Source organism: Macaca mulatta, chromosome 19 (genome assembly GCF_049350105.2).
Source record: "Macaca mulatta isolate MMU2019108-1 chromosome 19, T2T-MMU8v2.0, whole genome shotgun sequence".
Taxonomy (NCBI): Eukaryota; Metazoa; Chordata; class Mammalia; order Primates; family Cercopithecidae; genus Macaca; species Macaca mulatta.
This window is the reverse complement of record NC_133424.1, coordinates 9,879,507-9,891,646: the sequence shown is the minus strand read 5'-3', so window position 1 is coordinate 9,891,646 and position 12,140 is coordinate 9,879,507. Positions and strand designations below refer to the sequence as shown.

General features: G+C 43.9%; 1 protein-coding gene across 1 annotated transcript; it reads right to left on the bottom strand.

The window, feature by feature from the left end:
* Positions 1–10,977: 10,977 nt before the first annotated feature.
* On the bottom strand, positions 10,978–11,919 carry OR1M1 (olfactory receptor family 1 subfamily M member 1). Its single transcript, NM_001194210.3, is given in 1 exon segment — positions 10,978–11,919. A coding segment is annotated over 1 exon segment (942 nt).
* Positions 11,920–12,140: the final 221 nt, after the last annotated feature.

The following is a 12,140-nucleotide window of genomic DNA, read 5'->3' as shown; positions in this document are numbered from 1 at the left end:
GCACTTATTAAAATGGAGTCACTTATTTAAAAAAAAAAAGGCTGAATGCAGTGGCTATCAGAAAAGACTGCACTTTGATAGACTGAGGTGGGCAGATCACAAGGTCAGGAGTTCGAGACCTGCCTGGCCAACATGGTGAAACCCCATCTCTATGAAAAATACAAAAATTAGCCAGGCGTTGTGGCATGTATCTGTAGTCCCAGCTACTCAAGAGGCTGAGGCATGAGAATCACTTGAACCTGGAAGGCAGAGGTTGCAGTGAGCCAAGATCACACCACTGCATTCCAGCTTGGGCGACAGAGCAAGACCCCGTCTTGTGAAAAACAAACAAACAAACAAAACACACACACACACAAAAAACCCTGACAAGTAAACCTAGGGAAGGCCATGAAGAGATTTATCTCACTTGCATGCCTAATAACAAAAACTATCACCAGACTACAGAAACCACAACTTGGCACAAAAGGCTGTTGCAACCTTACACAAAAAATATTTCTGCAAGTACATCGGCCCAGCAACTGCCTGTCCAACTTCAGACTGGCATCACACTTGTTATTAGTTATTATTGTGAAGGATAATTATTTCAAAACGATTATGTAACCTTCCTCATTTTTCCATCAAAAAACTTTGTCTTCCTTTACCTCCCTGAATGCATGCATAGTTTATGACGGCACGCATATTGCTATTGCAATGCTTTCTTTGCCAATAAACATCATTTTCTTTTAGAGAGCCTTTCTCTGTTATTTAGGTTGACTATCTGTAGTTGTATTGATTTATGTTTGTGCTGTTGAATTTCAAAGAAATTGAAATCAATATGCTGAAGGGATATCTGCACTCTCATGTTCATTGCAATATTAGTCACAATAGCCAGAATATGTAATCAACCTGAATGTCCATCAACATATAAATGGATAAAGAATATGTGGTATGGCCAGGTGCGGTGGCTCATGCCTGTAATCCCAGCACTTTGGGAGGCTGAGGTCGGTGGATCACTTGAGGTCAGGAGTTCGAGACCAGCCTGGCCAACAGGATGAAACCCCGTCCCTACTAAAAACACAAAAATTAGCCAGGCATGGTGCTGTGCATCTGTAATCCCAGCTACCTTGGAGGCTGAGGCAGGATCTCCCACTTGAATCTGGGAGGTGGAGGTTGCAGTGAGCTGAGATCACATCACTGTACTCCAGCCTGGGCAACAGAGTGAGACTTCATTTTGAAAAGAAAAAGAAAATGTGGTATACGATGGAGTACTATACACCCTTTAAAAAGGAAATTCTGTCATTTGCCACAACATGGAGGAACCTGGAGAACATTATGCCAAGTGAAATAAGCCAGGTACAGAAAGACAAATACCGTATGATCTCAGCCTTGTGTAGAATTCAAAAGAGCTGATCTCATAAAATCAGAATAAAATAGTGGCTACTGTGGTCCGGCGCGGTGGCTCACGCCTGTAATCCCAGCACTTTGGGAGGCCGAGGTGGGTGGATCACAAGGTCAGGAGATCGAGACCAGCCTGACCAACATGGTGAAACCCCATCTCTACTAAAAATACAAAAATTAGCTGGGTGTGGTGGCGCTCGCTTGTAGTCCCCACTACTTGGGAGGCTGAGGCAGGAGAATCACTTGAACCTGGAAGGCGGAAGTTGCAGTGAGCCGAGATCGTGCCACTGCACTCCAGCCTGGACAACAGAGGGAGACACCATCTCAAAAAATAAATTAAATAAATAAATAAATAAATAAATAAAAATAACTTTCTGGTCTATTTTGCAACTGGCATATTTGGTGATATTCTTCTCTCTGGGGTCATGTTTTCTTATTCTCAAATAGCCTCGTCTGTTTTGAGAATGCTGTCAGCAAGTGGAAAATATAAAGCTCTTTTCACCTGTGAGTCTCACCTCCCATTTGTTTCCTTATTCTACAGGGCAGGTCAGGGGGTGTACATTAGCTCTGCCGTTTCTGACCCTTCAAGGACTGCGGTGGCTTCAGTGATGTACACAGTGGTCACACCTATTATGAACCCCTTTATCTACAGCCTGAGGAACAGAGATATGAAGAGAGCCTTGGGGAAACTCATCGGTAGGATAACTTCTCTTCCTGATTGTGCTGTCCACTTTGGACTTGGGATTCAAAATCAAAGACACGGAAATACTGGTGAGCCGGAATGCCTGACTGATCTATCACTGAGTTTTCTAAAATGATTAGATAGCATAGTGGGTAAGTACATTTTAACTTGGGGTTGAAACATCACTTGTTCTTTGTGTAGCTCTATGATTTTACAAAAATGAGTTCCATTCTCCAAGCTCAGATTTTCTCTTTCTTTTTTTTTTTTTGAGATGGAGTCTCGTTCTGCCACCGAGACTGGAGTGCAGTGGCGCAGACTCGGCTCACTGCAGCCTCCACCTCCTAGGTTCAAGCAGTTCTCATGCTTCAGTCTCCCGAATAGCAAGGATTACAGGCAAGCACCACCACGCCCAGCTAATTGTTTTGTATTTTTAGTAGAGACAGAGTTTCAGCATGTTGGCCAGGGTGATCTCAAACTCCTGGGCTCTAGGGATCCACCTGCCTCGGCCTCCCAACGTGCTGGGATTACAGGCATGAGCCACCGCGCTTGGCCTAAGATCAGTGTCTTTGATTAGAGTCCATTGATGTTGAGCCTGAGGCAAGGGTTATGGTAATTTTGTTGGAAGGTTTTCAGAAGAAAAATAGTGCAAGAAGTTGGATAGGGCAGGGAAATGACCTGAACAAGTCTGTGGTTATAGCAGATTCCTTTCTGCCTCATAACATGGTTATGGCCGTGTAAATTGTACCCCATCGTTAAGCTGTTGTGAGACGTGGGATGGTCTTTCATACTTCCGGTCAGTAGTTCTCAGGATCTGTCACTGGAAAACCATATCTGTGCAAGGCAACCTCAGTATCCACTACACTTTGTTTCATCATTTAAAACATTGCTATAATTAGGCCGGGTGCGGTGGCTCACGCCTGTAATCCCAGCACTTTGGGCGGCCAAGGTGGGTGGATCATTTGAGGACAGGCATTCGAGACTCCTGAGGGTCCGGCCCTCAAAATCTGATTATGTGACCCTTTATTAATCTAATTCCTAGTGTGGGGAAAATGATTAAGAGCCTTCAACTGACCATATGAGGTGTGACTCTTGTTGCAAAGTTCACCCCCATAAGTACTAAAACCACTTAGTACAATACCTGTAACCTAGTAAGTACTCAATAAAATGTAACTAGCATCACTGAGTTCACTATGTTGCCTGTATTCATAATCTTGAAAACCTATAGCTTTAGGTATTTTTCCTATTTTGTTCAGAAATTAGATTTGTTTCCTTGTATTGTTATATTCATCAATCACCTTTTCTGGTCTAAGCAATATATTTTTTTGAGACAGGGCTTCACTCTGTTGCTCAGGCTGATGGTGGTTCACTGTAGCTTCGACCTCCAAGGCTCAAGAAATTCTTTCCACTTCAGTCTCCAGAGTAACTGGGACTACAGGCATATGCCAGAATGCCTGGCTAATTTTTTTTTTTTTTTTTTTTTTGAGATGGAGTTTCGCTCTTGTTGCTCAGACTGGAGTACAATGACGCGATCTCGGCTCGCCGCAACTTCCAACTCCCGGGTTCAAGTGATTCTCCTGCTTTAGTCTCCCGAGTAGTTGGGATTACAGGCATGCGCCACCACGCATGGCTAATTTTGTGTTTGTGATAGAGATGGGGTTTCTTGATGTTGGTCAGGTTGGTCTCGAACTCTCAACCTCAGGTGATCCACCTTCCTCTGCCTTCCAAAGTGCTGGGATTACAGGTGTGAGCCATCCTGCCCGGCCAGTGGCTAATTAAAAAAAAACTTTTTTTGCATTTATGTTGCCAGGCTGGTCTTGAACTTCTGGGCTCAAGCAATTCTCCTGCCTTGGCTTCCCAAAGTGTTAGGGTTACAGGCATGAGCCACCATGCCCAGCCTGAGGAATATTTCAAAAAATAAAGTATTATCAGTTGGACAGAGCAAAAGTTGGTAATCTTACGGCATCTCATTTACTCTGAAATGTGCTTATGGATTTATTTGGAAAAATGTGTCTGAGTTTTCACTTTTTTTGGTCATTTTGCTGTGTTTTTTGCTCTTCTGTAGTGAAGTCCACATAGAGAATCTTAATTGAATAAAATAGATTGTATCATTGATAGCTTCAAGCATTAGCTGCAGTCTAGGACTCCTATGCAAAAGTTTTACATTTAACTTTGTAGGAAATTTAGTCTATGCAGAACTTCTTTCCTTTGAGAAGGAGATGCTGAGTGCAGGATAAGACAAGTGAAAGTCAGGTTGGCAAGATTACAGCTATCACTCTCTACAGAAGCTAAAAAGAGGGGGGCTAGAGATCGCGCCACTGCACTCCAGCCTGGGCAACAGACCGAGACTCCGTGTCAAAAAACAAAAAAAAGTTGGTTCATTTGGTATCTCACAGTTCTCTTATATTCTGCTGATTTTTCTGTCTTTCTTTCTTTCTTCCTTTCTTTCTTTCTTTTTTTTTTTTTGACAGAGTCTCACTCTGTTGCTGTAGTGCACTGGTGCAATCTCAGCTGTAGTACACTGATGTGATCTCGGCTCACTGCAACCTCCACTGCCGGGGTTCAAGTGATTCTCCTGCCTCAGCCTCCCAAGTATCTGGGATTACAGGCACCCACCACCACGCCCAACTAATTTTTGTATTTTAGGTAGAGACGGGGTTTCACTATGTTGGCCAGGCTTGTCTCAAACTCCTGACCTCAGGTGATCCGCCCACCTCGGCCTCCCAAAATTCTGGGATTACAGGCCTGAGTCACCAGGCCGACCACTACCACATTTCTTATCAACCCTGAGGCAACACATTCTACCCTTAACATGACTTCATTTCCTGCTCACTTTCCACAGAGTCAGCAAACTTTCCCCAAGGTGGTATCTGAACACTTGTCTCATGACTTTTCCCTTTCTGAGTCTCTGAACGTTTCTATTTTTTTCTTTATTTTGGTTTTAGAGACAGAATCTTGCTCTGCCGCCCAGGCTGGTGAGCAAGAAATAGAAATAAAACCAATTTTTGTGACTTTCAATGTGATAAAGCAATAAGATGAGAAAACTTTCATTAATTTCTGGTTCAAAGACATATTTTAGTGTGACATAATCATAAATATTCATGTAATAGTAGTGCCAGTAACAACCAAGAAAAAAAGAGAGAAAATTTATCAAAAAATAGCTACAACCAAAGGTTCATGTCCAAGAAGAAATGGAAGTAGCTTACAAACCTCCAGAAAAAGATTTTACTCTCTTTTAAAATGATTTCTAGAAATAACTGTTTTCTTAAAAATCCTGAATAGCCAAGATAACCATACACAAAAGGAACAAAGCTGGAGGCATCCCACTATCTGACTCCAAACTATACTGCAGGGCTACAGTAATCAAAACAGAATGGCACTTGTACAAACAAAGACAAATAGACCAATGGAACAGAACAGAGAACCCAGAAATAAGACTGCACACCTTCAACTATCTGATCTTTGACAAACCTGACAAAAACAAGCAATGGGGAAAGCATTCCCTATTCAATCAATGGTGCTGGGATAACTGGCTAGCCATATGCAGAAAATTGAAACTGTACCCCTTCCTTAAATTATGTACAAAAATTAACTTAAGATAGATTAAAGACTTAAATGTAAAACCCAAAACTATAAATACCCCTGAAGACAACCTAGGTAATACCATTGAGAACATAGGCACGAGCAAAAATTTCATGATGAAGACACCAAAAGGAATTGCGACAAAAGCAAAAATTGACAAATGGGATCTAATTAAACTAGAGAGCTTCTGCACAGTGAAAGAAACTATCATCACAGTGAACAAGCAACCTACAGAATGGGAGAAAATTTTTGCAATCTATCCATCTGACAAAGGTCTAATATCCAGCATCTATAAGGAACTTAAACAAATTTACAAGAAAAAAAAACCCATTTACAAAGTGGGCAAAGAACATGAACAGACATTTTTGAAAAGAAGACGTATAGGCGGCCAACAACCATATATATCAAAAAAAGCTCAATATCACTGATCATTAGGGAAATGCAAATCAAAACCACAATGAGATATCATCTCACATCAATCAGAATGGCTATTATTAAAAGCTAAAAAATAACAGATGCTGGCAAGGCTGTGGAGAAAAAGGAACACTTATACACTGTCAATGGGCGTGTAAATTAGTTCAACCGTTGTAGAAGGCAGTGTGGGAATTCCTCAGAGACCTAAAGGCAGAATACCATTAGACCCAGCAATCCCATTACTGGGTATACACCCAAAGGAATATGAATCATTCTACTATAAAGACACAAGCACACATTATGTTCACTGCAGCACTATTCACAATAGCAGAGACATGGAATCAATCTAAATGCCCATCATTGATAGAATGGATAAAGAAAATGTGGTACATACGCACCATAGAATACTATGCAGCCATAAAAAAGAATGAGATCATGTTCTTTGCAGGAAAATGGATGGGGCTGGATGCCATTATCCTTAGCAAACTAGCATAGGAACAGAAAACCAAAGACCACATATTCTCACAAGTGGGAGGCTGAGGCAGGAGAATTGTTGAGCCCGGGAGGCGGAGGTTGTGGTGAGCTGATATTGCACCACTGCACTTCAGCCTGGGAGACAGAGTGAGACTCAAAAAATAAATAAATAATAAATAATAGGAACCCTAACTCTAATATGCTCAAACAATAAAGACAGTTCTCTTTCATTATAAGGACCTCAGAATTAGGGAATGTGCAGGAATAGGAGAGGGCTTCGTTCAGTACTTCACGAGGTGCCCTCCCACTAGCACTGGTTTTCCTCTGACTGCAACAGGTAGTTGCAGTCAATGCAGAAGCCATATCTAGACCTGATTCCCAGAGACAGAAAACGGAGAACCCTTCCGTGGGTCCATTGATCATAGATATTTTCATTCAGTCAACCAGAAGACATTTCTGTCGTGAGTTGGCTCATGGCCCTCAGAAGACTATATCCACATACTAAACCTCTCGCTTGTGAATCTGAGCATTTATTTATTTATTTATTTGAGATGGAGTCTTGCCCTGTTGCCCAGGCTGAAGTGCAGTGATGCGATCTCAGCTCACTGCAACCTCCGCTTCTCAGGTTCAAGGGATCCTCCTTCCTCGGCCTCCTGAGTAACTAGGATTACAGATGCCTGCCACCACAGCCTGCTGATTTTTGTATTTTTAGTAGAGACGGGGTTTTGCCATGTTGGCCAGGCTGGTCTTGAACTCCTGAACTCAAGTGATACACCTGCCTCAACCTCCCAAAGTGCTGGGATTACAGGCATGAGCCACCGCGCCTGGCCTTGAATCTGAGTTTATATGACAAAAGGGTGAATGTGACTTATTTGGGAAAAGGGTCTTTGCAGAGAAGTAGCTTACCCTGGATTACCTGGGCAGGTTCTAAATGTAATCACATGTTTTCTTATAAGATAGGCAGAGGTGGAGGCCAGGCACAGTGGTTCATCCCTGTAATTCCAACACGTTAGGAGGCTGAGGCAAGAGAATTGCCTGAGGCCAGGAGTTTGAAACCAGCTGGGTAACAAAGTCAGACCCTGTTACAAAACATTTAAAAAATTAGGTTGGCAGGTGGTGTGTACCTGTAGTTCCAATTACTCGGGAGGCTGAAATGGGAGGATCACTTGAGCCCAGGAGTTGCAGACTGCAGTGAGCTATGACTGCACCATTGCACTCCAGCCCGGGCAACAGAGTGAGACTCGGTCTCAAAGAAAAAAAGAAAAAACAAAGACAGAAGTGGAGAAAACACAAAGCAAAGGAAGAAGTAATATAACCATGGAGACAGGAATTTTATTGATGCTATTAGTATTTGATTGACAGTCTTGTACATTTTTGTCCTACAAATCTGTCCTTTTAATATGCATGTTGTTTATAGCCCTATACAATTTATTAAACAAATTTTATTGTTTTTGACATTGTTAAAGTTGAAACTTCATGAATGAATTTTGTGTCCTGATTGTTGTTTCCTTTTTTATTTTTTATTTTTGAGAAGGGTCTTACTCTCACCCAGGCTGGAGGGCAGGGGTATGATCATAGCTCACTTCAACCTCAACCTCCTGGGCTCAAGTGCTCCTCCTGCCTCAGCCTCCCAAGTAGATGGGACCGTAGGTACACAATACTATTAGAAATTTTAAAAATTAGCTGGAGGCCAGGCACGGTGGCTCATGTATGTAATCCCAGCACTTTGAGAGGCTGAGGCAGGTGGATCACAAGGTCAGGAGATCTGACCTTGGCTAACACAGTGAAACCCCATCTCTACTAAAAATATTTTTTAAAAATTAGTCAGGTGTGGTGGTGGGCACCTGTAGTCCCAGCTACTCAGAAGGCTGAGGCAGGAGAATGGCATGAACCTGGGAGGTGGAGCTTGCAATGAACCGAGATAGCACCACTGCACTCCAGCCTTGGCAACAGAGCGAAACTCCATCTAAATAAATAAATAAATAAATAAATAAATAAATAGCTGGACTTGGTCCCAGCTACTTGGGAGGCTGAGGCAGGAGAATCGCTTGAGCCCAGGAGGCGGAAGTTGCAATGAGCTAAGATCACACCATTGCACTCCAGTCTGGGTGACACAGTGAGACTCCATCTAAAAAATAAAAAAGACATCATACTTTTCATCGTCTGGTGGCATTCTCAGAATGAAGGAGACCATTTGAATGTAAGAGAAAGTAATACCACATATTCTTATGCAGGAATATAAATTTTTTTTACAACACACGCACACATCCTTATGAATTAATTTTATTTTTAAGTTGAAATGTAGTATTAGTCTGTCTGATATTGTTTGTTAAAGTGAGGCTGCCTTTAACAGTATCTAGAGAAAGAGGTGTTGAATCCAGTACAGAAGGAAGATGAGGCCGGGCACTGTGGCTCATGCCTGAAATCCCAGCGCTTTGGGAGGCCGAGGCAGGTGGATCACCTGAGATCAGGAGTTCAAGACCAGCCTGGCTAACATGGTGAAACCCTGTCTCTATTAAAAATACAAAAATTAGCTGGGTGTGGTGGTGCGTGCCTGTAGTCCCAGCTACTCCAGAGGCTGAGGCAGGAGAATCGCTTGAACCCGGGAGGTGGGGGTTGCAGTGAGCTGAGATCTTGCCACTGCACTCCAGCCTGGTGACAGGCAAAACTTTGTCTCAAAATAAATAAATAAATAAGTAGATAAATAAATAAATAAAGGTGAGATAAAAAATAATAAATAAATAAATAAAATAAACAAATTTCCTACTAGGCAATTTGTTTTTGTTTTTTTGTTTTTAGCAGGATCTCACTCTGTTGCCCAGGCTGGAGTGCAGTGGTGTGATCATGGCTCACTGCAGCCGCAATCACCCCACGCTCAGGTGATGCATCCTCTCATCTCAGCCTCTGGAGTAGCTGGGACTACAGGTTCACACCACCACATCTGGCTAATTTTTTTATTTTTTTGTAGAAAAGAGGTTTCACTATGTTGCCCAGGGAAGTCTCAAACTCCTGGGCTCATTCAATCCACCCACCTCAGCTTCCAAAGTGCTGGGATTACAAGCACGAGCCACTGCACCCGGCCTTTTCTCCCTGTGGGTCTCACCGCTCAGAAACTCATTTCTAGAGTGTCTTTATTCTACTAATATACCAGCTACTTTGGACTTTAAGCTGTGAAACGAATGATCCAGAGAACCTGATTAAGGTCTTCGAATACAAGAGAAGATCATCATTGTTAAGGGTGAGAATTTGGAATCAGACCAAGTGGCTTTGAATCCCACCTGTGCTTTGTAAATAACTGTATGATTGTTGACAGTTTATTTCACTGCTCCAAGCTCTATTTACTCCTCTATAAAGTTAGCATCATTGGCCAGGCGCAGTGGCTCACACCTGTAATCCCAGCACTTTGGGAGGCTGAGGCGGGTGGATCACCTGAGGTCAGAGTTCGAGACCAGCCTGGGCAACATGGTGAAATGCCATCTCTACTAAAAATATAAAAAATTAGCCAGGCGTGGTGGTGGGCACCTGTAATCCCAGCTACTTGGGAGGCTGAGGCAGGAGAATCACTTGAACCGGAGAGGTGGAGGTTGCAATGAGCCAAAGTGGTGCCACTGCACTCCAGCCTGGGTGACACAGTGAAACTCCTTCTCAAAAAAAAATTTTTTTTAAGTTAGCATTATCATGTTTGTTTACATATTTAGGAAGACTTCTATATCAGTCTGTTTGTGTTGTTATAAGGAACACCTGAGTCTGGGTTATTTATTTATTTATTCATTTTTGAGACAGTTTTGCTATTGTCGCCCAGGCTGGAGTGCAGTGGTGCCGTCTCAGCTCACTGCAACCTCTGGCTCCTGGGTTCAAGCGATTCTCCTGCCTCAGCCTCTCCAGAAGCTGGGATTAGCTGGGAGTGCGCCACCATGCCTGGCTAATTTTTGTATTTTTGGTAGAGACAGGGTTTCACCATGTTGGCCAGGCTTCTCTCGAACTCCTGACCTCAAGTGATCTGCCTGCCACAGCCTCCCAAAGTGCTGGGATGACAGGAGTGAGCCACGAGGCCCAGCCTAGAGTCTGGGTAGTTTATAAAGAAAAGAGATTTGTTTCCCTCACAGTTCTGCAGACTGTGCAAGAAGGGTGATGCCATCATCTACTTCTGGTGCAGACCTCAGGAAGCTTCCAATCACGGTGGAAGGGGAAAGGGAGCTGGCTTGTCAGATCATGAGAGAGGAAGAGAGAGAGGGGAGGATTGCCAGGGTCTTTGTGAAGTAATAGAACAAGAACTTCCTCATTGCTATGGGGAGGGCACTAACGTCTTCATGGTGAATAAATAAATAAATAAATAATAATAATAATAAAATTCAAAGTGCCTCGTTTTCCAATACATGCAATTCCAGATGTTAGCCCAAGACCCCCAGATGTATACATTCTACCCCCTGGAAGTTCCTGAGTCCCGGCGCTCAGGAAGATGAGGTGATCTTTCTATTGACCAGCTTCCTGAGAGCCCCTATCAGGTCTCTGTTCCTCAAGCTGTAGATGAAGGGGTTCAGCATGGGGGTGACTGCTGTGTACATCACGGCAGCAGCTTTCTCCTTCACAGCCGTGCGGACCGAGGAGGGACACAGATAGACGCCAATGGTGGTCCCATAGAAGAGAGCAACCACAGACAGGTGGGAGCTGCAGGTGGAGAAGGCTTTCTTCCTGCCGCCTGCGGAGGGGACCTTCATGACGGCTGCAAGGATGCGAGCATAGGAGGCCAGGATGCAGACGAAGGGCGTGGCTATCACCATCCCTGCCACAATGAGGATGAAGATCCTGTTCACTGATGTGTCTGTGCACGAAAGTCGGAGGATGGGAGTGAGGTCGCAGAAGTAGTGAGGCACCTCGTGGCTGCCGCAGAAAACGAGGCGGGCCATCAGGAGGATGTGGGTGAGAGAGATGAAGCAGGAAAATGCCCAGGGGACGCCGACCAGCAGACCACAGAGGCGTGGGCTCATGATCGTGGCGTAGTGCAACGGGTGGCAGATGGCCACGAACCGGTCATAAGCCATCACGGCGATTATGATGCTGTCCACGATGCCGAAGAAATGGAAGAAGTACATCTGGGTCAGGCAGCAGGGATAAGAGATGGCCTTGCTCCCAGTTTGAAGGCTCACCAGCATCTTGGGGATGGTGTTGGTGGCCAGACAGAAATCAACCAGGGACAGGTTGGCCAGGAAGAAGTACATGGGGGTGTGGAGGTAAGAGTCTCCGCTGATGGCCAGGATGATGAGCAGGTTCCCCACGACAGTGGCCAGGTACATGCAGAGGAACAGAGAAAAGAGAAGCGTCTCCTGCTCCAGCTTTTCTGAGAGTCCCAGGAGGATGAATGGAGAGGCACTGGTTTGATTTCTTGGCTCCATGGGTGTGAGTCCTCTGGAAGTGTGGAAAGGGGAGGTTATAGGAATGCCAGGGAGATGGTTTTGGAAGGTTAGATGAGATCGCATCCCAGTTCTCATCTGGGCTAATTATGACACCGTGTGTGTGTGTGTGTGTATATGTATATATATATATGGAATATATGTAAATATATTCCACAGATGCAGATGTAGGGTATTGTAACTTTACAGACCCTGTCTCTAAA